General features: G+C 41.1%; 2 protein-coding genes across 2 annotated transcripts; one reads left to right on the top strand and one right to left on the bottom strand.

The window, feature by feature from the left end:
• The first annotated feature begins 817 nt into the window (after window positions 1-817).
• On the top strand, window positions 818-1753 carry LOC134405351 (olfactory receptor 13G1-like). Its single transcript, XM_063136597.1, has one exon. The coding sequence runs from the start codon at window positions 818-820 to the stop codon at window positions 1751-1753; it is 936 nt and encodes a 311-aa protein (XP_062992667.1).
• Window positions 1754-25459: 23706 nt separating this feature from the next.
• On the bottom strand, window positions 25460-26425 carry LOC134405350 (olfactory receptor 6B9-like). Its single transcript, XM_063136596.1, has one exon. It carries the CDS (start codon window positions 26423-26425, stop codon window positions 25460-25462), a length of 966 nt encoding a protein of 321 aa, XP_062992666.1.
• Between the last annotated feature and the right edge of the window lie 316 nt (window positions 26426-26741).

Here is a 26741-nt window from a genome sequence, read left to right as displayed (position 1 = left end):
GCATGGTGCAGAGGTGTCCGGCTGCTGCTTCCTCCCTCACTGGTGGCCTCACTCACTTTGCCTCCACAGTGCACTCATTTTGGGCTGTGAAGATTTTCAGATGTAGTCTGATATGCCACTAAAGTCAGCTATACAAAGAAAATAACAATTGAAAGTAAAATTGATCTTCTTATTCCTTTGTAATAGGGTGACCATATGAAAAGGAGGACAGGGCTCCTGTATCTTTAACAGTTGCATTGAAAAGGAAATTTCAGTAGGTGTCATTTGTATATATGGGGAACCTGGTGAAATTTCCTCTTCATCACAACAGTTAAAGCTGCAGGTGCCCTGCCCTCTTTTAAATCTGGTCACTCTAGTATAGCTCCTGCACCTTTAGCTGTTGTGATGAAGAGGGAATTTCACCAGGTTCTCCATATATACAAATGACACCTGCTGAAATTCCCTTTTCTATGCAACTGTTAAAGATACAGAAGCGCTGTCCTCCTTTTCATATGGTCACCTTATTTGTAAGCTTCGGTAGCTTGTGGATCACCTTTTAAGGCTGTAATCTTGAACATGATTAATTAAACCCAAAGAAAGCAAACAGCTTACTTACGAGCAGTATTTGTGACCTAAGATTATTTTCAAAATTAGTAAATACACAGTTATTTATTGGCCTTTACTGAGATGTACACTATAATGTGTCTTAACATGTTCATTATTAATGAATCCAGTGGCAGAGGGAAATTTTTGTTTATTCAGTGAGAGACCTCTCCTAACACCACCTGACATGATCTGTACATAAAGTGATTTATTTACCTAGGTCACAATCTTGGAAATGAAGAATGATTCTGCTATGACTGAGTTCATCTTGCTGGGTCTTTCCAGTTCCCCTGAACATCAGATGTTAATCTTTTGGCCATTCACGTTCATCTATGCAGCAGCCTTGTCAGGCAACTCCCTCATCATCCTCGCCATCAGCACTACGAGCAAACTTCACACACCAATGTACTTCCTGCTCATCAATTTGTCTGTAATAAATGTGTGTTCTATTTCTGTTACAGTCCCCAAAATGCTGCAAATAATTTTGTCAGGGAGAAAGGCCATTCCATTTGCTGGCTGCATTGCACAGGTATATCTCTTCACCTTGGCTTTAGGGACTGAGCTCCTGCTCCTTGCATTCATGGCCTTTGACCGCTATGCTGCTATTTGCCATCCTTTCCAGTATGTAGTCATCATGAAGAGGGAGTTTTGCATTGGGGTAATGGCTGGACTGTGGCTGATAGGCATGGTCAATTCTGCAGTTCACACAGGACTTGTGCTTCAGCTTTCCTTCTGCAACTCCAACATCATCAATCATTTCTTCTGTGAGCTGCCACCAATGTTCAAGATCTCCTGCTCAGACACGACTCTGAATGAAACCATGGTTTTTGCAGCATCTGTGATCATTGCAATGGGGAGTTGTGCATTGACATTAATGTCTTATTGGTTTATCCTAAGAACCATCTTCCGAATCCATTCGAGAGAAGGGAAGAAGAAAGCCTTCTCTACATGCTCTTCCCATCTCTTGGTTGTCAGTTTTTACTATTCCACTATCATTTATACTTTCCTTCGGCCTGCCTCAGCCTACTCACTAGAAGAAGACAAAGTTATTGCTCTCCTTTATACAGTAGTAACCCCAGTCCTGAACCCACTCATATACTCCCTCAGAAACACTGATGTGAAAGAGGCTCTCAAAAAGCTAGTCGTAAGAACACTTTTCCAGAGAGATTAGGAACCTACCCCACCCCATTATATGTCTAAGTCTTCATGTCATTGCACAATACATAAAGATTGCATTATTTTTTGCATATTAATGTTATATTTCCTTTTTTTAATAGTTTTATGTTATTATCTTCTTAATGTTAACTTCGTATTAACCAGATTAAAAACAACAACACCTTATTCAGGCATTCTGAATTTAAATAGTTCAACTGCTTGAAGAGAGGGAGTTTCTAGTCTGGTCCCCTCCATCAGAACAGTTGTCACTTACTACTCATGGAGGGTGACAGTCCAAAGAGGATGGCTACCTGTAGCTGTGGATGTTCTCCATGCAAGCAAGAACTCTGTTTTTCCAACATTCTTGCTCAGGTGGAGAGCCTCCTTGGGTATGGGAGACTCTCCTCTTCAGACTTTCACCCTCCATGAATAGGTGACAAATGTGATGATGGAAGGGCTGTGGCTGGAGCACTTCTTATCCTCATGGGCTTGCTATATTCCAGTTCAGAATGCCTGAATATTACATGCTTGCAATGTTGTACATTAGAACAGAATGACAGAAGCCCTACTCAGGTGTTATGGTCTAGTCATGTGATGTTGTGCTGCACACAATTTCAGCTGAATTAACTCAAGTTTAATTGATTGTAGATATGTCTCAACACAATTTTTTCTCAAAGCTCTACCTTTAGAACCGCACCCTCATCAATCTAGGTTCTGGATCATGTGATCTAACATTTTTAGCTCCTGTTCCAGTCAAAAACTTTATAGCATAGAGTGGCTTTTTCTTGTGTTCCTGCCTTTCTGTTTTCTTCCTTTTCTATGGAGAAAATCCTTTGTCTGTAAATTGAACTTCCTGTTGCCTGCTGTTGTTGACACGTTGAGCCTAACCTTCAGGAGCTGTTGTAGCCATGCTGTCATTCAGGGGGGCAGTAGAACTCAAGCCCCCATGGGGATTTCCCAGAAGTGGTAATGCTCAACCAGGTAATATTAGTAAGCTCACAGTCTGACTGGCAGATTCCTCAGTCAGTCTCCAGTTGTCTGTATTGTTATGTGTTTGGGGGGGTCAGTCTAAATTACCTCCAAGCAAATCCTGCTTCCTGGTCAGCTGCCCAGCTGATCTCTTTGCAAGACAAAACCCACTCTCCTTTTGTGGCAGGTTCATCCTTCTCCAGATTCATTTCCTCCTAACCCCTCAGGCCTTGTAGGAGAAAAGGTTGACCCATTTAAGAATTACAGTGTAGGTGGTGGTGGGGGGTGAATTTTAAATTACTATGTACAGCACCATGTGCACTGATGGCACTATAAATCATCATCATCATCGAATGGTATGATCCATCTAATATTAAACACTTTTAGCTACCTAAACTTATACATGTTTACTTAGAAGTAATTTCCAAAGAGCTCACTGAGACCTACTTAATTATAAGGAATCTCCTTAAATTAATACAGTACATATTGACTAATGAGTCAAATGCATTTAATTGTTTTATTGCTCTTAAAAAAAGTTCTACCAATTTTAATTTAACAATTTAATACATTTTTAGCTGTGTAAATTATTTATGTTTATATTGTCAAGGAAATTCCCTTGTCCAGTAGGAAGGGAGCAAAGACCAGCCACATTTTTTTTTTTAACTGGCAATGCATTTTTAAAAAATAATTTGTTGTTGTTTATTCATTCAGTCATTTCCGACTCTTCGTGACTTCATGGACCACCCCACGCTAGAGCTTTCTGTCGGCTGTCGCCACCCCCAGCTTCCCCAAGGTCAAGTCTGTCACCTCCAGAATATCATCCATCCATCTTGCCCTTGGTCGGCCCCTCTTCCTTTTGCCTTCCACTTTCCCTAGCATCAGCCTCTTCTCCAGGGTATCCTGTCTTCTCATTATGTGGCCAAAGTACTTCAGTTTTGCCTTTAATACCATTCCCTCAAGTGAGCAGTCTGGCTTTATTTCCTGGAATATGGACTGGTTTGATCTTCTTGCAGTCCACGGCACTCTCAGAATTTTCCTCCAACACCACAGTTCAAAAGCATCTATCTTCCTTCGCTCAGCCTTCCTTATATGCTGTTTTAATTCTTTTTTTACTTCTTACGTTCAATGCTGTGGTATCTGTTTCAGATGTAGAGTGATATACAAATGTTGTAAATAAATAAAGGGACTTCCAAGGGCTCCATTTGTCACTTCCCCCCCCCATTATTCTCCTTATAATAAGGCCTCTTAACATATTAGGATGTGTGTAAAGGGAACCCACTGTTCTCACTTCCACTCTTCCACCCTCCTTCCTCACGGGAAGACTATTGCTATCCTTTACTCAGTGGTTACCCCAGTGCTCAATCCAATCATATATTCTCTTAGAAACAAAGATGTTAAAGAGGCTCTGACAAAACTTATATGTAGACAAGGGTCTTTCCAATAGGGGTGGCAAGCATTTATCCACTTCTTTAGAACACACACAAACTAACAAAAAATCAAAAATTAAAATTGACTATAAATATGCTGTATTCAACCAGACACTGGATATGTAGTATGAGAGTGGGTGAGTCTGTCTTTGTGAATGTGTTGTGTATAAATTGTCTCTATGCAAGAGTGTGGATGTGGGTGGGTGTGTTTGTGTGAGTGTGAAAATGCTGGATTTAGCACATGTCACTTTCCCACTGCTTGCATGCATCCCCACAAGGTCCTAGTCTGGATCCAATTTGGCGATGGAGCCAAAAGTGGCACCCCACCTCTGCATTATCGCTGTTCAGGCTTTATTCCCCATTTCATTCCCAATTCCCACTGAGGTCTGCCTGACACCAACATTCTCATTTTTTTGGCAACAGTTTAAAACCTCCTGCTTCTCCCAGATATTTTATGGCCTATGACAGCCTTTGTAATTTAGTTGATTTATAAGGTCTTGTTATTCTATTGTTAATTGGCTTTAGCAGTTTTAAATTGTTTTACATGTTTGTATATTTTAATACCTGTTGCAAGATGCAGAGAGCTTCGGCTATTGGGTGGTATAAAAATGTAATAAATAAATAAATAAATAAATAAATAAATAAATAAATAAATAAAAATAAATGCCTAGGAAGATATCTAAGAAACATAAAAATCATCATCATCATGCTACATAGGTATGTGAGCTGGGATCAGGGTTGCACTCAGTAGCTGTGACCCCTGGCATCACAGATATCATGTTGCCTTTTCCTTTGACCTCCCATTCTACAGTTTGATGTCTGCAGAGTATGGGTATGATCCAGTCAAGATGAAGCACTTGGAAGTAGGGCTGTGCACCACCCCCCTCCGAGTGGAAGCTGCCGGATGCAAGCCAATGGCAGTGGATGGTGGAGCAGGTAAGTAGGAAAGAGGGGAGGGAGGCTTACTTGGTGTCTCCGTTGTCCACGGCGGCAGACGGCGGAGGCAGCAGGTAAGTGGGGAGAGTTTTCTGGGTGCTGGCAGCATTTGATTAATAAAATCTTTTCTTTACTCATTAGTGTGTTTATTGTATTCTGAATCTTAAAAATAACCAATGTTTCTTGGTAACAAGCATGGCTATTTGCCACAGCACCTTGTACCAAAATTTAATGGTTAGAAGTTCTACAGTTTTCCAACTTTTAGCTATTACTGTGCCAGCTGCCATCAGCATGAACACAATTACTTCCTTCGAGGTCACTTTTGCATTTTGTTCTTCCCATTTTGCTAATAGAGCCTAGGCCGATGTAATATATGTATGTAATGTTTTGCCATTTCTGGGAATATCATGTTTCAAAACTGTAACACATAGGAAGCTTCCTTATATGAGTCAGACCATTGGTCCATCCAGCCCAGTACTGACAACAGTGGCTGGCAGCAGCTCTCCAGGGTTTCTGGCAGGAGTTTTTTTTCAGCCCTACCTGGGGATAGCAGGGTTCAAACCTGGGACCTTCTGCATGCAAAACAGATACTCTACAACTGAGCTGTGGCCCCTCCCTGCCATGAGCATTAGATACAAATATACAAAGCTTGCTGATGCTATTTTCTCCAACATTTTGTATGGCTTATATTCACTTTCCTTATCAGACACATTGGAATAATATACAAACTCTTTCACACGGTGGGTTGGGGGTCCTTGCAAATACCAGGAAAACACTAAATAATCAGCATTGATTGTAGATATGTCTCAACACAAATTTTTCTCAAAGGGGATGGGGCCAATGGAAGAAGGGGTGGCCATCTGGGGATTCCCAGATAGCCCAAACACAAGCAGCTTGGAGATTCATCACACCTAACCTAATGCATGTCTTTTCGTTGTTGACTACATTATGACTTTTCCATTCTTCTTCAGCCATTCCCTCTATGCATAGACTAAGGCCTTAGCTAGACCTACCTGAAAGTCTGGGGGGGACCTCGCATTGTGATTAACATGAGATCTCACCACCGTTTACATAGGGTGACCATATGAAAAGGAGGACAACTCCTGTATCTTTAACAGTTGCATAGAAAAGGGAATTTCAGCAGGTGTCATTTGTATGCATGTCACACCTGGTGAAATTTCCTCTTCATCACAACAGTTAAAGCTGCAGGAGCTATACTGCAGCAATACTGTGACCAGATTTAAAAGAGGGCAGGGCACCTGCAGCTTTAACAGTTGTGATGAAGAGGAAATTTCACCAGGTTCCCCATATATACAAATGACACCTACTGAAATTTCCTTTTCAATGCAACTGTTAAAGATACAGGAGCCATGTCCTCCTTTTCATATGGTCACCCTAGTTTACATGTAAGGTGCAGCGACCTCAGGAAGAGAGGCGTCACACCCGTCATTTTTTTTTGTAAAGGGGACCGAGTGCACGAATGGTCGTGCACGAAGGTAACAGTTTTTTTAAAGTGTAAATTAATTTCCCCGCTCTCCCCACCCTACCCCCAATGGGCTCAGCGCTCCTGAGGAGTGCTGCGAGTAATCACACAGAGCCAGGTAAACCTGCAGAAACAGGCCACATGTTCCATAGTATCGGGCTCAGCCCAAGACTGCAGAAAAAAATGGGCCCAAAGGGGAGGACTGTATCCCTGGACAAGGGAGGGACGATCCCTCCCTGATCCGGGATCCCCTGTGCGTCATCTGGATGCACAGGGACGATCCCGGGGTTCGCGCAGGGATATAGCCTGGTCTAGCTGAGGCCAAGATGTGCTTAAAGGGGAGCAAGCCATACATGCTCCCTGGTACCAACATTCCCATGCTCAGTTAGGTATGCTCCTTGATAGACTGCATTAGCAGGATGTCTGAGATGGAGCAATGGCATGCATTGAACTTTTCATGTGTAGGCAATCAGCAACCCCAGTTCTGGAGGGTCCCCAATGGCATGAATCACCTATGTCTATACAGCTATATGTCTGTAGGTGTTCCTTTTCAGATGTATATAACTCTGGGCTCATCTACACCAAGCAGGATATTGCACTATGAAAGCGGTATATAAAAAGCAGGAGCCACACTACTCGGCAATGAAATGCATTGACAACTGTTGGGGCCCGTTGACATGTACCATATACCACTTTCATACTGCTTGGTGTGGCTCCTGCCTTTTATATACCACTTTCATAATGCAATATCCTCCATGGTGCAGATGAGTCCTCTGTGCAGGGATGCCTCCAAAGGGTGGCAAGATTGGGCATTGCCCAAGGCCCCAAGACCAGCATAAGGCCCACCATCCTTACAATGATACTATCTTAGCAATTGTACCATTTTCACTTTTCACATGATATCCAAGAAGATCAGCTGGTTGCTCTTGTTCCTTTAACAGTACTTTGATAGGCAAACATCATATCTATCTATCTATCTATCTATCTACACACACTTCACAGACAGCATCCCTTTTAATGTCTGCAGGTCAAGCTATTGTTAAAGGCACAGGAAGTGGCAAAAAGTTAGCTATCTTACAGCCTAAGCTTATGTATTTGTTACTTGGCAACAAGTTCCATTGTGTTCAGTGGGGCTTACTCTTAAGTAAGTGTGCACAAGCTTGCAGCCTTAGGCTGAAATTCTAAACACATTTAAGCCCCATTGGAAACATTGGGAATAAACATGGATTTCGTCAATAACCTGTAGCTAATTTTGTGCCAAATGAATTCTTAAAAAGGAAGGGGGGAAGTACTTAATAAAGTGATTAAATTCTATTCTCCATTGTTAAGACTCACAAGGCTATTCTTCAGACTCATTAGCTTTTAAATATTTTAACAGCTGCTGTGTTGTTGGTCTTTTGTTTTGTTTGTTGGTCTGTGACTTCATAATAAAGATTGATTGGCTAATGATACATTTACCTCTTTTTTGGAGAAAAATAAACATTAACTACTGATCCCAATCAAAATACCATTGTAACACACCTATATAGAAATAACCTGAGCCTTGAAATTCAGTTGTTGGATTTGCCTGCAAGGGTGTTTGCTTTGCTTGCATTTCTAATTCTCTGCTGCCACCCAGAGTTCAAAATGGTTAAATGCATTGACAAAGTCATTCGTTCATTTCTGTCTCGCCTTTATTAATCTTGTTGATGTCTGAAGATACCACTTGTTGATGTCTGAAGATACCAATATCGGCAGCAATAATAATCCAGATGATGATGCAGCATTAGGGTTGAATTCCAAATATAGGAGATCTTTGTCCGTGATGAAAATAACAGTTTGTCGTCAAAACCAGAACTAAACCTCAGTTCCAGACACATGGAAGTCAGCTGCGAAGGCATTTTACACATGTGCGCCAAAGAGAAATTTGAGAGCTAAAGGCTGACTGATATATTGCACTTACTTGAATATATTATTTGTCCTTATCCTCCGGCATTAGGTGGGAAGGGGCATAAAAGGAATTCACATGCCAGCTCTGACCCCAATATTCCTACTCTCTCTGTGTTGATTAGGCAGGTCTGTAGGGGCTTCTACTTACGTTCACATTTATTTTAAGTTAAAAGGATATAACTTTTTTGAAAAAAAATCACAGCACACACCAGCGCTCCATAGCCTTACTAGCTGGCCTGCTTCTGGAATGCCCATGGGAGGATGTTTTGATGTATCATTCTTCTTTGGGCAGTACAGGAAGTTCTACTGCCAGTCTGGGAGAGGAGGTAGAGTTCCTTGTACCATTGAGTGGATTAAAAAAAAGTTCAGAGACAAAATAAAACAGCAGCAGTAACATATATAGTTATTAAGCAAATTACTCATCCATCTCATATAGTTATTCAGTAAGGTAAGCTCCAACACACACACACAAACACTCACCACATATAGCAAAAATCTCTCAGAAATGTCTCCTCACCCAGGGGGTGGGATGGAGGAGGTGGCTTCCAAAGCCTCAGCCAAAAGTATTGGGATCCTCCTAGTTAGATTTTCTCATTGAGAAATATGGGACCAGCCTGTTCTAGATGGGGTACCACTCCTCTTGGAAGATAGGGTTTACAGTCTGAAGGTACCCCTGAACCAAGTTTTGTTCCTTGATGCCCAGATAGTAGCTGGGGTTACCCAGCCTAGTCTCGTGTGCCAGCTGTGTCCATTTATGCGTAGATCAGTGCTAACCATAGTAATCCACATTTTACTGATTACTAAAAAGCACTATCTATTAGGGCTGTGCATGGACCCTCCGATCTGCTTTGTGGCCCAATCCGGAACTTCCAGATCGCGCCTGATCCTCTTCGGACCGATCCGCCCATCCTCCCACTCCACGGAGCGAAATCCAGCTCCGCTGCTGTCGCTGCATGGACTGTGGCGCCGGCGTCAGGTAAGCCAGTCCCCCCCACCCCCTACCTGGCGCTGCCGCCTTCCATGCAGCAGTGGCAGCAGAGCCAGGTAAGGGGGCAGGGAGGAGGGAAGCTTACCTGCATCTGTCGCAGTCCATCGCAGTCTTCAATTGAGGGCCCAGCTTCAAGTGGAAGAGAAGGCTGCAGCCTCTTCCAGCTTCAAGCTGGGGCCTCAGTTGAAGCCCGCAATGCACCGTGACGGGTGTAGGTAAGCTTCCCTCCTCCCCGCCCCCTTACCTGGCTCTATCACCATCATCACAGAGACTGCGGCAGCGCCAGCACCAGATGAGTCCCCCTTCCTGCCACTTAACTGTGTCTGGAGCTCCAGATTGAGGCGATCCTCTTTGCCTCAATCCGCAGCCCCCCCCCCGACTCACTTCTCCTCTGCCTTCTCCGAAGGTGAATCAGGCTGCCTCGCTATTGCTTCTCCAACCCAAGAGAAGTGGAGCACAGCCCTACTATCTATGCAGCTGTCCTTGAGAAACTTTCAGAGAGCCCAGGTGGTTGTGGTCCAGAATAGAGCACAGGTGATGGTCATTGCTAGCCTCTGGAGGGATGTGACTCTCAGTTTAGTACAGCTGCACTAGCTTCCTCTTTGTTTCTGGGTGGAATTCAAAGTGCTAGTGATTATTACATTTTAGGATAGCTTGGATCCAGTTTACCTAAGGGATTGCCTCCTCCCAACTCAACGTATTTATTCTTTAGGATCTGCTGAACTTAAGATTGGGGAAATGAGTAACTGAGAGACATCAAAATTGGAAGATTCATCTAAACCTATACATCACTGACCAGCTTGCCCTGTACTATCAAAGCTGAGTGAGAGGGACAAATGCCACAGCTGCATTGAAATGGACTGAGGGAGAGGTGCTGAAGTCATACAATCTTGTGAATGGCCAGGTTACATGAGACTGTGGCACTGGCAGGATCTACACTACTGCTCTATAACGGTATTGAAGTGCACTGATAATGTTTGGGGCCCATGATACATTCCATATACTGTTTTCAAACAGCTTTCATAGTGTTATATCCTGCTTGGTTTAGATTATCTGGCCCAACCTCTTTGTGCCTCATATTCCATCTCTTCCAAGGAGTGGAGGCAAGCCCCCAACACACACACACACACACACACACACACACACACACACACACTAAACTGGGTATGTCCTGAATATGCATACCCAAAGCTGCAACTCTGTTGGTAGTTAATATGACATTCTTAAACCAAGCAGAAAACTTAGAGCTACATATCAACACTCATCCTTATTTCTGGAACAACCCTTGGTTTGTTTGTTTTTTAAATAAAAACAAAACACATTGGTTGGGACCGCAATACCTGATGGAACACTTCTCCCAATATGAATATACTCAGACACAACTGGGCCCCCTCTCCAAGTGCCACCTCCAAGGGAGGCCTGGAAGGTGGCAATAAGGTAGAGGGCTTTTTCAATGGTGTCCCCCTGCCACCCAGAGTCCTATCTGGTGCCAACAGTGTCATCTTTTCAGCACCAGGTAAAGGCCACCCTTTACTCCAAGGCATTTAATGGTATATCGTGTGGAATCTATATCTGCTATTTACAACAGGTCTGTAAGGGAAAAAATGTTTATTTAAATTGTTTTCAGCTGTTTACATTGTTTAATTTTTCTATTATTATTTTATTTAAAAACTATTTTAATTATGTTGCATTTTGTGCTTTGGGTATGGCATTGCATAGAAATGAAAATGTAATAATAATAATAACAACAACAACAACAATAATAACAACAACAGCAGCAGCATATGCTACATTTCTTAGAATTATTCCATCCTGGGTGTTCTTAAAATTGTCTTCTTGGCTCACATTATTCATTTTAAATCTCATCTGTGTTATTCAGGAAAGCAGAAGCTGAAACATTTAATTATCATTGGGGGAGAAATGTATTTTTTTCCATTATTATTATTTTTTGTGTGTGAACCGCCCAGAGAGCTTCGGCTATTGGGCGGTATAAAAATGTAATAAATAAATAAATAAATACTTTCTTATTTTTGAACCACTTTGTGAACCAAAAGTCAGTTATCTTTTGAAATTCAGACTTCTCCACAATTTTGAACTAGAATTCTCCAGTTTTTTTAAAAAACAAAATCATCTAAAATGTATATGTTAGGGGAAAGCACACCCAAAAGTGTGCATGTGTTAGGGAAAATAACATCTCAAATGCATTATATTAGGCAAATTGCTTGAAAAATAGGTATATTAGGCAAAATTGTGTTGCACATATGCTTATAAATTTTCATGCAAATGTTTTTTGTTTTTTGTTTTGTTTTTAAATCAGTGTTCAGGACAAGTTCAAACTAATGGTTGGGAAAAATCTCAAAGTTTAGGATGAAACAAATTTAAGTTTAGAAAAATGCGAAATGAGACACTACACAGTGTTTAATAGGGATGTCGGGGAAATCCACAATGGAATCAACTGAGTTCAGATTTCTATGAACACGACTTATGGATTCCATAGTGGACCAGCTTTTCCCAAGTCACTGGGATTTAATTGGCCAGATCAACTTTTGGACCTTTTGTAAAAAAAAAAAAAAAAAAATCCTCCTTAGTCATAGAAAAATATGCAAAGTAAACAAACTCATTGGCGAAAAATGCTAATCTCCCCCATAGGCTAAAGCCTATGGCTTTAGAGATTAGCATTAGCATAGGCTAAATGCACATTTGGGAGGGATTTGCACATTTGGGGGAGGGATTTTTGTATTTTCATAAGTGAAAATTTGTGCAAATTAGGAAATTGGGGGGAAAAAATCTGATTCCACCAATGAGTAGACAATGGAATAAAAGGTACCTGACAATCTGCAAAATGCAGACAGAACAAATTTTACAAAATCCACACAGCCCTAGTTTACTCTACCTCTCTTTTATCATTCACTATACTATGCATTTGACTCTAGGGCCTGCCTGTTTCTAGAGGTGCTTGCTTCATGTGTTGGAGACAGACAAAGGTAGTCATGCTTTAAGCCTCTTGAAATCAATGGGGCTTAAATTAGTTAAAACTTACTTCTCTCATTGATTCCAGTGTGACTAAAGCATGACTAATTTCATATGGATCCAACCCTGTAAATATTATGTATATTATATACGCCATGGCTAGACTACCAGGCCTATATCCCAGGATCATCCCTGTGCATCCAAATGACACACAGGGGATCCCAGGAGCAGGCAGTGATGACCCCTCCATTTGCCTGGTATAAGCCTTAGTTCTATCTAAGGTCATGGTTTAAAATTATTGCTGTGTGGAAGGAAACAAGGAAGGAAACTTATGGATTTTAGCCTGCAGATCATATTGAGCAGCAAACAGGTGGTGCCTGCCTTGAATACAGGAGCATTATGGGAAGCACAGCACTATGTGATAAATACTGACTGATCTTAGCTTTTTCACCACAGCCTAGAGAGTAGCAAATACCTACAGCTAACAGCACAAATGCTTTTAGCTCCCAGTTTTGTTCAGGATTCTGTTTCAATGCAATTATTATGCAGACATTCCTTCACCTCATGGGCAGCTAATGGAATTTATCAATGGCAATATGGCTGTACGTGAGAGAGGGGAGGTTAAATGGCCTGCATTCCAAAGCTCTCTCTTCTAAATACATTTTGTTTGATTTCCTCATCTAACTTCAATTAATAAAACTGATTTTCTTTCTAATCATCCTCGCTGGGATCATTATTTGAAACTCTGTTTTCCCCTGTACGGAGTCCTGCTAATGGCTCCCAATACACTCTTATTACCACTGCATGTAACTTTGTCTCTAAACCTGCCTTGAAATTCATGAGAGGAATAGGGACATTCTGGGCTTCCAGCCAGTTCATAATCCTCAGAAGAAATATTATCTCCTGCTTTCAATTAATTCACACAGTATTACTGTGGAATCTAGTTAATCTGCTAACTGTTGAAATGAGAAAGCATTTTACCAATAATGTTTATATTTGCTGAGACTGTGCCCCCAGCTGGCCGCAATCCTCATTATCTTTATATGATCAGTCATTTATTAACCAGTGGCACCCTTTTTAAAGTCTTCTGCTTGCCATAACTGCCCTTTGAAGTGTATTCTATAAGTAAAAATCTAATGCACACTCTCTCAGCCATAAAAATATTATCTCTTTACTAAATAAGATAATAATATCCACTCACACATTTTTAAGCAGATGTTGGTTGACTCTTCAGTGCTCTCTTCCAAAGTTATCTCTTCAGCAGAAAAAATGCTGATGCTTAATACAAATCATGAAAAAGAAATAGTTGGTTATATCTTAGTGCACTCTAAAAGGCTAGGTTGATGAAGACTGACGGCTCTGTCATACTCAAAGTTGCCTCTGCTTTCTCTCAGTGGAGATTACTCTTTTTGTTGCCTGGGGCAACAGATTATGGGCTCATCTACACCAAGCAGGATATTCCAATATGAAAGCAGCATGAAAGCAGTATATAAAAGGCAGGCGCCACACTACTGCTTTATATTAGTATTGAACTTCACTGCAGGATCTGCACTACTGCTTTATAGTGGTACTGAAGTGCACTGGGAACTGTTGGGGGCCATGACACATCTTCACCAAGCAAGATATAACACTATGAAAGTGGTATAAAAGCAGTATATGGTATGTGTCATGGGCCCCAACAGTTGTTATTGCACTTCAATACCACTATAAAGCAGTAGTGTGGCTCCTGCCTTTTATATACCACTTTCATAGTGGAATGTCCTGCTTGGTGTAGATGAGCCCATAGTCAGGTGTTGTCAGCTGTAGGGAGTTTAGGCAACTTTCACCCCATGAACCCCCCTGCTGATCATACTCTGTGGGGTATTGTGGGGTGCTCTACAACTGGAGTTTTATGAAATGGCCCCATTACTAATAAGGAGTGCTAAACAGGTCACATTTAGCTTGTTTGGATTCTGTACCTGCAACTGAGTGCTAAAAGGCTAAATTTTTAGCACTGGGAGAGAGAGAACGTATTGTAGTGCTTAGGACATTGGACTGGGTTTCTGGAGATGCGGTTTCTAATCCCCATTCAGCCATGAAACTCACTGGGTGACACTGTGCCTGTCACTGACTTTGAGCCTAACCTACTTTACAGGATTGTTATGAGGATAAGATGGAAAAGAGGAGGACCATGTAAGATGGAATATAAGTGTTAAATAAATAAATAAATAAATGGTTAATGTGGCTATTTAAAACACACACATACACACACACACACACACACACACACACACACATATATATATATATATATATATATATATATATATATGAAAATTTGGATACACATACCCCTACACACACAAACTCACATATGCCTTGCATGTGACTAGGACAAGCTTGATTTAACACATATCAGCCCTCTTCAGAAATATTCTCCATTCATTTAAAGAAAGAATGGAGGGGAAGAGCAGTTCCAGCTGCTAGTCCGCCCTCCACCATGAGGACCGCTTCCAGTTCCAGACTCTTGCCTAAGGATGTATGAGAATTTTGTTTTTGTTTGCAAAACATGTGAGCATGCCTTGTTCCAGGCCCCAAATCCAAGCACAAGTGCATGTCTGCCAAAAATGTTTGCAAATAGCCGAACATGTGCTTACATTTGATATGTTCAACTTTCTGGATTTGCCCACTTTTCCCCTGTAAAATGAATCAGCTCCGCTTTCATCTATGGAGGAATGCTGCACAAACTTGTGCAAATTTGTGCAGATTTCGCAGTCGACCACTGCTTGATGGGTGCAGTTTCCCTGTTCAAGCAGCAAACACAAACCTGAATGGGAATCAGACACAAGTAGCTGCCTCTCTATGCTTGTAAAAACTGAGCATGGAGAGGGTGAAAAGAACACATTTCTGTTGGGGGAGGAGGGAGGAGACAGTGGAAGCTGCTGTTTTTATACTGTTGTTTTTATGTCTCTGATGGTTTTTAAACTTTTAAATTTTAATTTTTTAAAAATTTTGTATACTTTTACTGATTTTAGCTTTTGTGAACCACCCAGAGAGCTTCGGCTGTGGGGCGGTATATAAATGTAACAAATAAATAAATAAATACATAAAAATAAGACAAGTATTCAGAGAAACCAGCAATCTCAAACATAGCTTGTTCTCCCATTCCTATCCTTGACCTCAATGCATTTGATGGGAGTTTTGACAGGGTGGTCTACATGCACATAGCATAAAAAACAGAGACTCTTCCACATGAGTGAGAACATTGGATGATTGGGGCTCCTGTTCACATGGAGACTTCCTACCCCCCCTTCAGGTAGGTCTCCCCTCAAGTCCCCTCTTAAGACCTGTCAATGAATGTCTGGAGGTCAGGTTGCAGGGAACTTCACATTGGGAGTGAAGCCAGAACATGCAGTTCTCTCCCTCCCTTCCTTCTTTCTGTGAAGACATGGAAACAGTTTCTGATGGCTACAGTTCTGTGTCATCACATGTAGTTTGAGCCCCATGATGTCATCAAGGGTTGCTGGGAGATATCAGCAATGCCTCCATTGTTCTTATCCACGTGTTGTTCACTCCCTTCAAAAATTCCTCAGATATTTTGGCTGAGTAGAAAACCTCCAATTTCCTTGAAATTTCACTTTAGGCGGAATATTTGATGCCAACTGAAGCTGTCTGGAAACCATAGAACAACTAAGAAATTACTTTATTTTAATTTTAATACACACACACGCCACCTGTTGTACACAACATATCTTGTCAGTTTACAACAATAAAACTACAATACAAATATAAGTCAAGCAAAAACTGTCATTCTGCAATAAAAGCAGTGACCAGGAATTAAAAAAAAACAAGAACAATGAATGATTTTAAGATGATGATGATGATGATATTGATGATGATGATGAATTGTAGCAAAAAAAGATATTTGCTGTGCAGGAAAAGGCTCAGCCAATTCCTTGTCAATACGCCATTAAGCCTTTGGATATGTGAGAAGACACTTAAGTTATCTTCCCATTTATTTATTCATTCACTTAGGGAGCAATCCTATGTCCCCTAGACAGCATCTGGAGGGTGGGGGGGGTGGGGATATCAGATTTTCCAGTTTTCTGGCTCCAAGATTAGAGACAGTGCCCTGAACTCAAAGCCAGGAAACCACTTTCCCCATCCCTTTCCCCTTACAGCCAGCATGGAGTGAACCACAGTGGCTGCCTCTCCATGCTTGTAAAAACTGAGCATGGAGAGGGAGAAAAGAGCACATTTCTGGTGGGGGAGGAGACAGTGGAAGCTGGTTTAGACAGTTTCCTATGTGAAGTGCAGTCTCCTCCCTCCCCCTCCGAACCTCCTGAGGTAGACACTCGAAATCTAGCCTCTAGCAACAAATGCAGGACAGACAAAGCATGGAGGAGAGGATCCTCTCCATCCTCTCTGTGCCCTGCATTGGATACTAATAAGTCCTTAAGTTCAGGTGCTTACGAGTACCCAGGGAGCAACCCATAGAATTGCTCCCTTTGTTGTTTTATTTTCACCCTGCTTTTCTACCAACAGATGACACTCAATGTATCTGAGAGGTTGACACAGCTAGGGTATAAGGCTACCAAAAACCCTTGAATTTTTTTGGTCTGAAATTGCCCCCAGCCTTTAAGGTCCTGCTGATCTGCAAAAATCCTGAGCAAACTACCATAGATTTTACAACTGGAATGGGCATAAGACAGATATACTTCTAGCACAGGCCTGCATCTGGGATTTTCTACGGAATTAATTTTAGCCAGACGGAAGGGGTTGGTATAGGCTATGCAGCAGGGAGAGGGGATATAAACATTGTAACTCATAATTTTCCATCCCTTTAACTGCTAAGATGCCTGATGGAATTTCTAAATAGTACTATCTTTTCACAACAGCAGATTTTGAGTGGACGCACATATGCAGATGCAATGAAATTTCTTTGCTGCGAAAAGATGGGTTTCTTTTATCTAATTTTAATCAGTGCCACTGAATGTTTTTTCAGTCTCCATGAAATGAGATCTCTGCTTAGAGCTGCATTTTTGCCTCTGAAAGAAAGTTTCTCAGCTAACAGCTCCCAATGGGTCCCATTAGAGTTACAGAAACTTCATTTCATATGTTGCTCTAATACCTCAAGAGATTAATCATAATCTCCAGATTTCTGGTCCATGGGGATCAAACTGAATTGGTCACTGTGGGCCTCATCATTGCAACTCAGAGTCCAAATTCTCAGAAGAGTTATTAGAGAACAAGGAATTTACATGAAAAGTCACCTGGGAAGGTGCATCTTATTAACTCCTAGGCAGTTGCCCCATTGTGACCAATTGCAAAAGTTTCATTTTTAGACAGGAGTTGCAATTAAAGACACACAACTAATGAAACAGAATGCAATGATTTTAGAAACTGGGTCTTTTTTATCTTAAGCTAACTGCATACCACTGGAATTATTATCCTGTACAAACTATGATTAGAAACAGAAGTCATCATTCAATTTAGTGATATGCGGGGGGGGGGGCATTCATGGTTTATCTCACTTTGAGAGGAGAAATGTTTGTACTGAGGATAATCCATTTACATTTCAGGTCAACCATTCTGGCCAGTAGAATCAAACACTGGATCAATGAGAGACTTCATTCATTATTTATCTTTTTCTTCTTTTTTGTTATATGTCTCATTATACCTAGGTCCTCTTTTTAGAGGTACCAACCTCTGTATCAGATACCTGGTACACTTTATGGAGATTGGGCCCTCTTCCAGGTTTCTTTCTAGAGAACATTTAGAATTGTAAAAAGGGATGTGATCTTTATGTACATGTGCAGGGCCGGCGCTACCATTAGACTAACTATGCAGCCGCCTAGGGCACAGACCTCAAAGGGGCACAGTACTGCCCTTTAAGGGTCACAGTTTTATACAAATTAGTTGTTTTAAGAAAAAAAACACAATAAAAGGAAAATATAATGTTCAGAAGCTGTTCTTGAACAGCTGAATCAAAGTTGGCAATTTTTGGGGGGTGGGTGGGGCGGATTGCAAGTATCTTGCCTTGCCTAGGGTGCAAAATAGTTTGGCACCCGCCCTGTACATGTGTAGCGCAATCTGCTACAAAATACCTGTGAATTTTTCTTATGTATGTGTGCCCATTTCATTGCTTAAGAGTCACATTATATGACATTTGGAAGCCCATACAAAGTGGAAGGAACCTGCGGGATGTTGTTTCTTTTACAGAGACACTAGAGATTTTGTGTCCCACTCAAAGAAGCATTAACAGGCAATCTATAGATGGTGGCTTGGGATCAAAGCTTTCTTGGATAGGAGTGGAGGAGGTGATGAACAGTGGTGGGCTAGGGCAGTATATTGCCAGTAAGACAGTAGTGGGACCCTTTCGAGCCTGGGGCAGTTGTACCACCTGTCCTGCACTGATGTCTCAGATATTACAATTCTAGTTTTCTTTGTATATAGACTTTATTTACATATTTATTTTTTAATCTCACCTTTTGGACATATAAACACACTCCTAAGGCACCTTACAAGGATTACAATATATTCCACGCTGAAAACCAATACAATCAGAAGTATCAATTTGTTGGCTTAGTACATTTCATTCTTCCACAATGGAACTCAAGGCAGCATATATGTCATTCTTCCACAACCCCAATGTTGTGTAATAAATTATACCCAAAGCAACTATATATATATATATATATATATATATATATATATATATATATATATTTAAAACAATGCAATTCATTAAAAAAAATCACAAAACTACACCATGAACACAATAAAGAATACCAATGTTAATATGAACTGTTTAAAAGCAAGTGTTTATAGAAGTTATTTTTGGAATAGAGATGTGTTGTTACCTGTTAATACAAATCTCCCCTTACTCCTGTACCTCAAATATACATAGATAGAGAATGGTGAAAGAGAGGGAAGGAAGAGGAAGGGGTAACTGTCAGATTGAAAAATTCTTTCCTCTGTCAAGTGCATTAAACTAAGCTTCATTTGTCATCTAATTTGGCAGACAGGCATCCTGTCAATATTTTTCTCCTTAAAACAAAAAAATAAATAAAAGGAAAAGGAAAGCTTGTGTTCAAGCTTGGAATCTGTGTTCAAACTGGTTCGCCTGGTTTGTGCTTTTTGAAATCAAGAAGTGCAGTGTATTGATTTCATTTCCTCAGTGACAATTTGCTAATATCTAAAAAGCAGTATCATTCCGCATTACGGAGGTGCTGTTTCCTCACAGAATCCATAGAGCTTGGGGTGTGTCTTCACCATCTATTATTCCTGGAATAGTCACTAAAGACCCAGGAGGCTACACCTGCCATTAAATCCAGGCTGGTCTCGTGTGGGTCCCTGTGCATCCATATGGACGCACAGGGAATCCCGGGAGCAAACGGGGATGGCCACGGGTTTTCTGCAGGATATTGGGAACTGTGGAAAAACTGATGTTTCCCACGGTCTTGGGAGCATCCTGTGAACCATGGGTGGTCTGGCCACTGCTCCCACCTATTCCTTTCCTCCACGCAAGTAGCAGGGCTCTGAAAAGGGCTTGGAGCTGTACGGGGAGGCTTCAGGCACATGGGGGTGGGGAGCAGGTTCGGTGTTTTAAAAAATATTTTCACTTACTTTTTGGTGGCGTACAATTGCATTCCCTCTCCTCTTATTTAAAAAATAAAATAAAATGGTGGCTATAATGTTCCTCTTCCCTTCTAGGGTGTTGCGCTCCCGTTTGGATGCTGGGGGAGGTTCATGGAAGCAGGTAAGTCCACGATCCTCCCCCTCCTTCCCACTACACACTTAGGTGTAGACAAGTCCTGGGGTGGGGGTTGGAGAGCAGTTGCAGGAGTAGTTGTGTCATTGTTGTTGTTTTTTAAAAATGTGCTCTGTCTCCATTCTGGAAAACAAATGGTGGCCGTGACATCCCTCTTCCCTTCTAGGACATCACACAACCATCAAGACACTGGGGGAGGATCCTGGAAGCCGGTAAGTCCGCAATCCTCCCCCCCTCCCTCTACACCCTTAGGTGTAGATATGCCCTGGGTTGTATATCCAATGTCTCACTTTAGTCCCATGCATTTAAATGGGTCTATTATGAGTAGGACTTACATTGACTAAGAACATAGGAAGTGCTATGCTGGATCAGAAAAAGGTCCATCTAGTCCAGCACTCTGTTCACACAGTGGCCAAGCAGCCATCAGCCATGGATGAACAACTGGAGCGCACAGGCTTACTGCCACAGATATTGGAGGTAGCACATAACCATCAGGGCTAGTAGCCATTGATAGCCTTCTCCTCCTCAACCCATTGGGTACAGCTGGCACATTTTGTATTCACTTCCAGGTGACTTATTCCTGCCAAAGAAGTCAATATATCATTACAGAGCTAATGGACTCCCTTGCAATGATAAATCTCACTTTGTGGCACAAATCGGTTTGATTTCCCTCACCCCTGTTTGGATATGATGCTGAAAACTGGCATAGTACATTATGCAGACATATATTGCATCGACCATACTGTGCATCAGCTGGTGTACTTATATAGGTCTTGTTCAAAATGTCTCTCACACATATACAAGTATTCAGTAAACAAACACACACTTGTTTAAGACCAGAGCTAAGGCCTTAACTGACATGACCCATAAGCAGTGATGATGTTCTGCAATGTCACAGATTGTGTTCACTTACAGCTTATTCACACCTTTCCTTGGTTTTTCAGGCCCAAATCCAAATGCAACTTGCCTTATAAAACACCCCAGTCTTACTGTATTGCTAGAGAAATCTTCCTCTGAGTGGAGCCACACTCGAGGACTGCCTCTAAAAAACTTCTCTCTTCTTGTTTTACGTGATGATGTGTTGTCCCTCCCAGATACAATTACCAGGTTTGCATGATCACAGTGGGAGAAATAAGTCATGGTAGTTTATTTCCCTTGTTACATGTGCTAGTCACCTGCCAGGTAATTTGTGTAATTACCCTCACTGGTGTGGCTTACTGTGACATATGAACCCAGTGAGGGTGGCTTGTTGCCTTGGTTAACCCAGAACCCATGTTCTGTGGTTGTGTGGCAAAAAAAGATGTATGCCTCTGTGGAGAATTGGTAAGGCAGTGGAGATGAATCCTGTCATTTGGAGCTGCTGGGTGAGGGGGGGATAGCACCAATGGAAAGAGGAGAAAAAAGAGATGAGCTCTGGTGCTGTATACGAATGAGCAATGAACATTTTATTATTTCACAATGTTTACATCGTGAAATAATAAAACGTTCATTGCTCATTTGTATACAGCACCAGAGCTTGTCTTTTTCTCCACTCTACTGTCATTTGGAACCTAATGCTCCTGTCATTGCTGGATGGGGTTGGGAAAAAAGGACAGACATAGCATCAGCAGTATTGTTATAAAACTCTGAGGGAAGACATTGTACCTCCACAACCCAAAACAGAATTCTAAATTTCCTTGTAATGTTGGTTGTACTCTGATTAAAAACTCTCTTTTTAGTTCAAGGGGCTCATCCCAAGAGGCTGAAATCCCTCATCTTTACTGGGGCTTTCTGCTTCCAGTTTCCTTCCAGGATTACAATGTATTTCTTTACATGGTAGACACATGATTTGAGTTGAATTGAAATTAAAACTTCATTTTTCTATATTTTTTGTTGTTGCACAGCACCATCTAGTGGTTGAATTATGGCACAACACTGGCATTTCACACAGCCAATAGATTGGAATAATATCCCTTAATTGCATTATCTCCAATCTTTTTGAAAGTGGGATAAAGTTCATGAACCATGGGAGGGGCCCTGGAGGTTGACAATGTCATGTAAAGGGCCCAGAAACTTCCATGGGCAGCTGATATTTTGCCTTCTCCTTGCTGCACTACAGTGCGGGAAGTTTATTCAAAAAACAAAACAAAAAAAAATCTCCCTCACTACTGCTACCTAGAAGAAAGAAGTTCCAATGAGGAGTGGGAGAGAAAGAGACTAGCTCTTATTCTGCCCCTCCCTTTGCTCAAAATAGTCCTGATCTTTTTTTCTGAATTCAGGTCAATGTTGATTCCATTGTGGCTGCTGCACAATTTAGTCCAGAGTTTTCATCAAGCACCATATTTTGGTCTCTGCCAAAAGTCACAGAGCAGAAACCTTATTGTTAGGTGAACCTGATAATCTTCTACTATCAGCAAAAGTTCTACCTCCGAGCCCAAAATTCTTTTCTATGATCCCAGCAACTAGCAAGTGTTAGGTGAGCCACTCATAACTGGCCAGGGTTGTATTCTGCCTAGCCCTAATCTGGAAGGTATTAAAATGCCCTGCAAATGTATGTATGTATGTATGTATGTATGTATGTATGTATTTAAAACATTCTTGCTCCATTCAGGGCAGAGGCCCTCACAGAGGCCTCCAATGAGGGAGGAAGCAGCAGCCAGGCACCTCTCCATCATGCCTTGGTCCAGCTCCAGCTGAGAGCCCCCTCCCTTCTGCTGCCAACTATCAACTTTAACTGCTGAACTTTGCAACGAAGATTGTAATGCCTGAATTTGCTTTCCTTTTCCCCCTCCTCCTCCTCCCTCCCAGTCTCCTTTCCTTTTGTGTCATGTCTTTTAGATTGTAAGCCTGTGGGCAGGGACTGTCAAGAAATACTTTTGTAAGCCGCCGTGAGAGCCTTTTTTGGCTGAATGGCGGCATAAAAATGCTTAAATAAATAAATAATAAATAAATAATGTGGCTTACAACAATAGAATGCATACAAATGCTGAAAAATTAAATTTAAAACCACTATTTCCCCCAATCTGGGTATGTATCCCAGGTATTCATTAAATCAAAACCATGAGCAAGATTAATATTCAGTGAAGATGAATCCTGATGATCATATTTTAGAAGTTTTCTAGTGCTCATAAATGTATCTGCTTGGGAATAATGTTAATGGAATGTCTCTATCTTAGCATAAAAAAAGGAACAAATAAACTACATTGCTAAACACCAGTGTGGATCTGGCTCATGTGATTTCTCCTGTCAGGAATAAATGCTACTCTTAAGATTTAAAAGTGCATGTTGACAAATGGGCACCAGGTGGAACCAGATGATAAGGCATGAGGGGGTCAAAGTTGCAGCCTGCAGGCATCTATTTCTTGGATCACACTAAAAAATAATTAAAAAGCAGATACCATGCATTTGACACAATGGCAAAGTAATATTTTAGATTTCACCAAAGGCAGATTCAAAATGTGGAACATGTCTGAAGCATGTCTGTTTTTTTCAAATAAAAGTCCCAATTTATTTTAATAATGTGAGCCGTTTCCCCCTAAATCCTTCATTTCAGCCAACATCAATTTTTCAAGAAGTGAAGAAAATTAGTTGTAGTTTCATTCTAGTTCTGACACAGATCCCATAATTTAAACATATGGTACATGGTACCAAGTCGACACACATGGGGGACTTCGATTTTGGTAGGAGGTTAGTTTCTGAAAGTTTTGCAAGCTCTCTTGAAAGAGGATAAAGTGCATATGGGGAGAGGAACTTGGACTCTTTCTCTCCTGCTTTCTTCCTACCACTTCACGAGCTAGCAAACGAATGAGTTTCAGAGCAGGGGAAAATGGGTTATATCATTTGCAATCCCTCTCCCTAAACACTGTGTTTGGAGGGGTGGAATGGGAGGACACTGTGGATTTAGGTTAGCCACAGATGTCAATCTCAAAACTACCCCTCCCTCACCTGTAAGCATCTTCCTAACATGGAAAAGTGTTCAGCTAGTCCATCAAGTTAAAACAACCCCTCACAAAACCTAAAAGGCCTTAGGATAACTTTGGAGCTCTGAATGAACCATGGGGAATCCACCAATTTTTAAACCATCCAATATCTGCTCTGCAAGATCAGACCTCCAACAGACTTGATGGTCCCTCGGTTTTGCGGAGTGGAGTGCACACTCAGAGTGTTGAGTTATTTTGGCTTAGATTTCCTATAGACATTAAATATACAAACCTATACACACTTACCTGGAAATAAGTGAATTCAAATTTGTGTGAACTGCCCAGGGAGCTTCGGCTATTGGGTGGTATAAAAATGAAAATAAATAAATATGCATAAGGTTTATCCTGGGATTGTCCCAGGGTCATCCCTGTTCATGTAAATGACACACAGGATATCCCAGGAGCAGGCAGGGATGACCCCAGGATAAACCTTAGGTCTAGCTAAGGCCCCACTCTCATTTGTTCTTCCCATCTTGGTACCTTTCTGCTGCCACCAGGTGGGATTTTCCCAGCTGCGTCCATCAAATAGCTTTAAAAACCCTCTGGGTCTCTTGTAAATAACTTTAAGGACCTCTAGGTTTAACAACAAAACTTTTAAAAAAGTATTATGATACAATTTCACATCTGAGCACTTACAACACACATACACACCAAAATCATAAGAGAAAATCTTGGGGAAATTACAGATCTTTCAGAGTCACATGGTAAACAATCTGCTAGCTCCTAATCTTGTTAACAATCTGTTCAACCTCCTGCTTTTCATTTGTTCTGCAGTCTTTTGCACATAGGGTGGCACTGAAGCTTAGTAAAATATTTACAGAATGTTGACTATTTTGAAGTTAGCAAAAAATATATTTATTTATTGCATTTTTATATCACCCAGTAGCTGAAGCTCTCTGGGCAGTTTACAAAAATTAAAACCATAAAACCATTCAAAATATAAAACAAACAGTATAAAAGCATAATATGAAATACAATAGAATATGAAATACAATACACAGCCAGGATAAAAATCAAGCAGCAATGCAGAAATTTAAGCATTTCTTATCCAAACCAAATTATATACAAAATTAGAAGGCAGTTCCATTCCTTCACATGCCCAATGGTCTTTATTTTGGAATTGAAAATGTTGTGGAAGGATATTAACTACCAAGTATATGATGGACAACTTGACAATAGATGGCTTGCTGAAACCCACCATAAAGATGAAGAGATCTTTATCACTTCATAAGGCATCAGGACATTTTTGGTCATGGGAGAAACTAAATTTTACTGAACTACATTTTACTGTAATTTGCAGTTTCAATTTCACCATGTCTTTAGTCTTTGTGTTTGAAAAAAAACTGAGATAGCCACTGAGCTATGTAAGGCTCTATGTAAGGTCTCTCTCACTTCCCTGTTCCTAAGACTGTAAATAATTGGGTTGAGAAATGGAGCCACCACTGCATATTGGATGGCCACCAACTTGTTAAGGTCAAAGGTTCCAATGGCCTTGGGTCGAGCATACATAAATATGGTGGTGGCATAGAACATAGAGACCACTGCTAGGTGAGAGACACAGGTTGAAAAAGCTTTATGCTTCCCTTTGGTAGAGGGAATCCTTGCAACTGTGCAAAGGATGAATCCATAAGATGTTCCAGTCACAAACAGTGAAGTCATGAGGACTGCTAATGCTGCCACAAAATCTAGTACCTCAATGGAGGCAGTGTCAGTGCATGACAACTTTAGTAAGGGTGAGATGTCACAGAAGAAGTGGCCAATGGTATTTTTCCTACAGAACTGCAACTTGGATATCATCACTACAGATGGGAACGTAGCCAGGAAGCCACCTAGCCAGGACACCAGGCTCAAGAAAATGCAGGCTCTGTGATTCATGAGCGATGTGTAATGCAGTGGGTGGCAAATGGCCACATACCTGTCATAGGCCATGGTTGCCAGGAGAAAACATTCAGAAGAAGCCAAGGATATAAAAAAATACATCTGAGTGAGGCAACCACCCAACGTGATTGTCTTCTCACCAAACAATAGATTGGAGAACAGCTTGGGCATTGTCACAGAGACATAGAACATTTCTAAAAGAGAAAGATTTCCCAGGAAGAAGTACATAGGAGTGCGAAGGTGCCTGTTCAACCAAATTGTCACAATGAGGAGGACATTTTCCATAATAGTTAAAATGTAGATAGTGCTGAATATCACAAACAACAGCAACTGATGGTGTGGAAGTTCAGGAAAACCCATAACTATGAATTCTACATGGGATGTTTGGTTCCACATTCTTCTATATATTCATTGCTTCATTGTTTCATTGTTAATACAACAGAATATGAAGCCTGGTTTCTAAAACACACACCAAAAAAAAACAAATAAATATGATTGAACATGACTTGTAATCATCCATAAATTCTCTGACAATCAGTCAAACTGACTTGTGTAAGCTGATGTTAGTAAAAACAATGCATTCACTTACATCAACCAGTATGGCTGATGGATTTGGGAAGTGTTACCGAATGTACTGTTATTAGATTTGTGTTCAAACTTGCACATGTTCTAGGAAATCATCCATCCAAAACGGATCCTTAAATTTTTTTGG

Source organism: Elgaria multicarinata, chromosome 11 (genome assembly GCF_023053635.1).
Source record: "Elgaria multicarinata webbii isolate HBS135686 ecotype San Diego chromosome 11, rElgMul1.1.pri, whole genome shotgun sequence".
Lineage (NCBI taxonomy): Eukaryota > Metazoa > Chordata > Lepidosauria > Squamata > Anguidae > Elgaria > Elgaria multicarinata.
Note: the sequence above shows the minus strand (reverse complement) of the source record. Positions and strands in the feature narration are given on the sequence as shown.

What these genes read in the sequence shown, in the direction of transcription:
- LOC134405351 (XM_063136597.1), top strand. Translation starts at nt 818, where the DNA reads ATGAAGAATGATTCTGCTATGACTGAGTTCATCTTGCTGGGTCTTTCC.
- LOC134405350 (XM_063136596.1), bottom strand. Translation starts at nt 26,425, where the DNA reads ATGTGGAACCAAACATCCCATGTAGAATTCATAGTTATGGGTTTTCCT.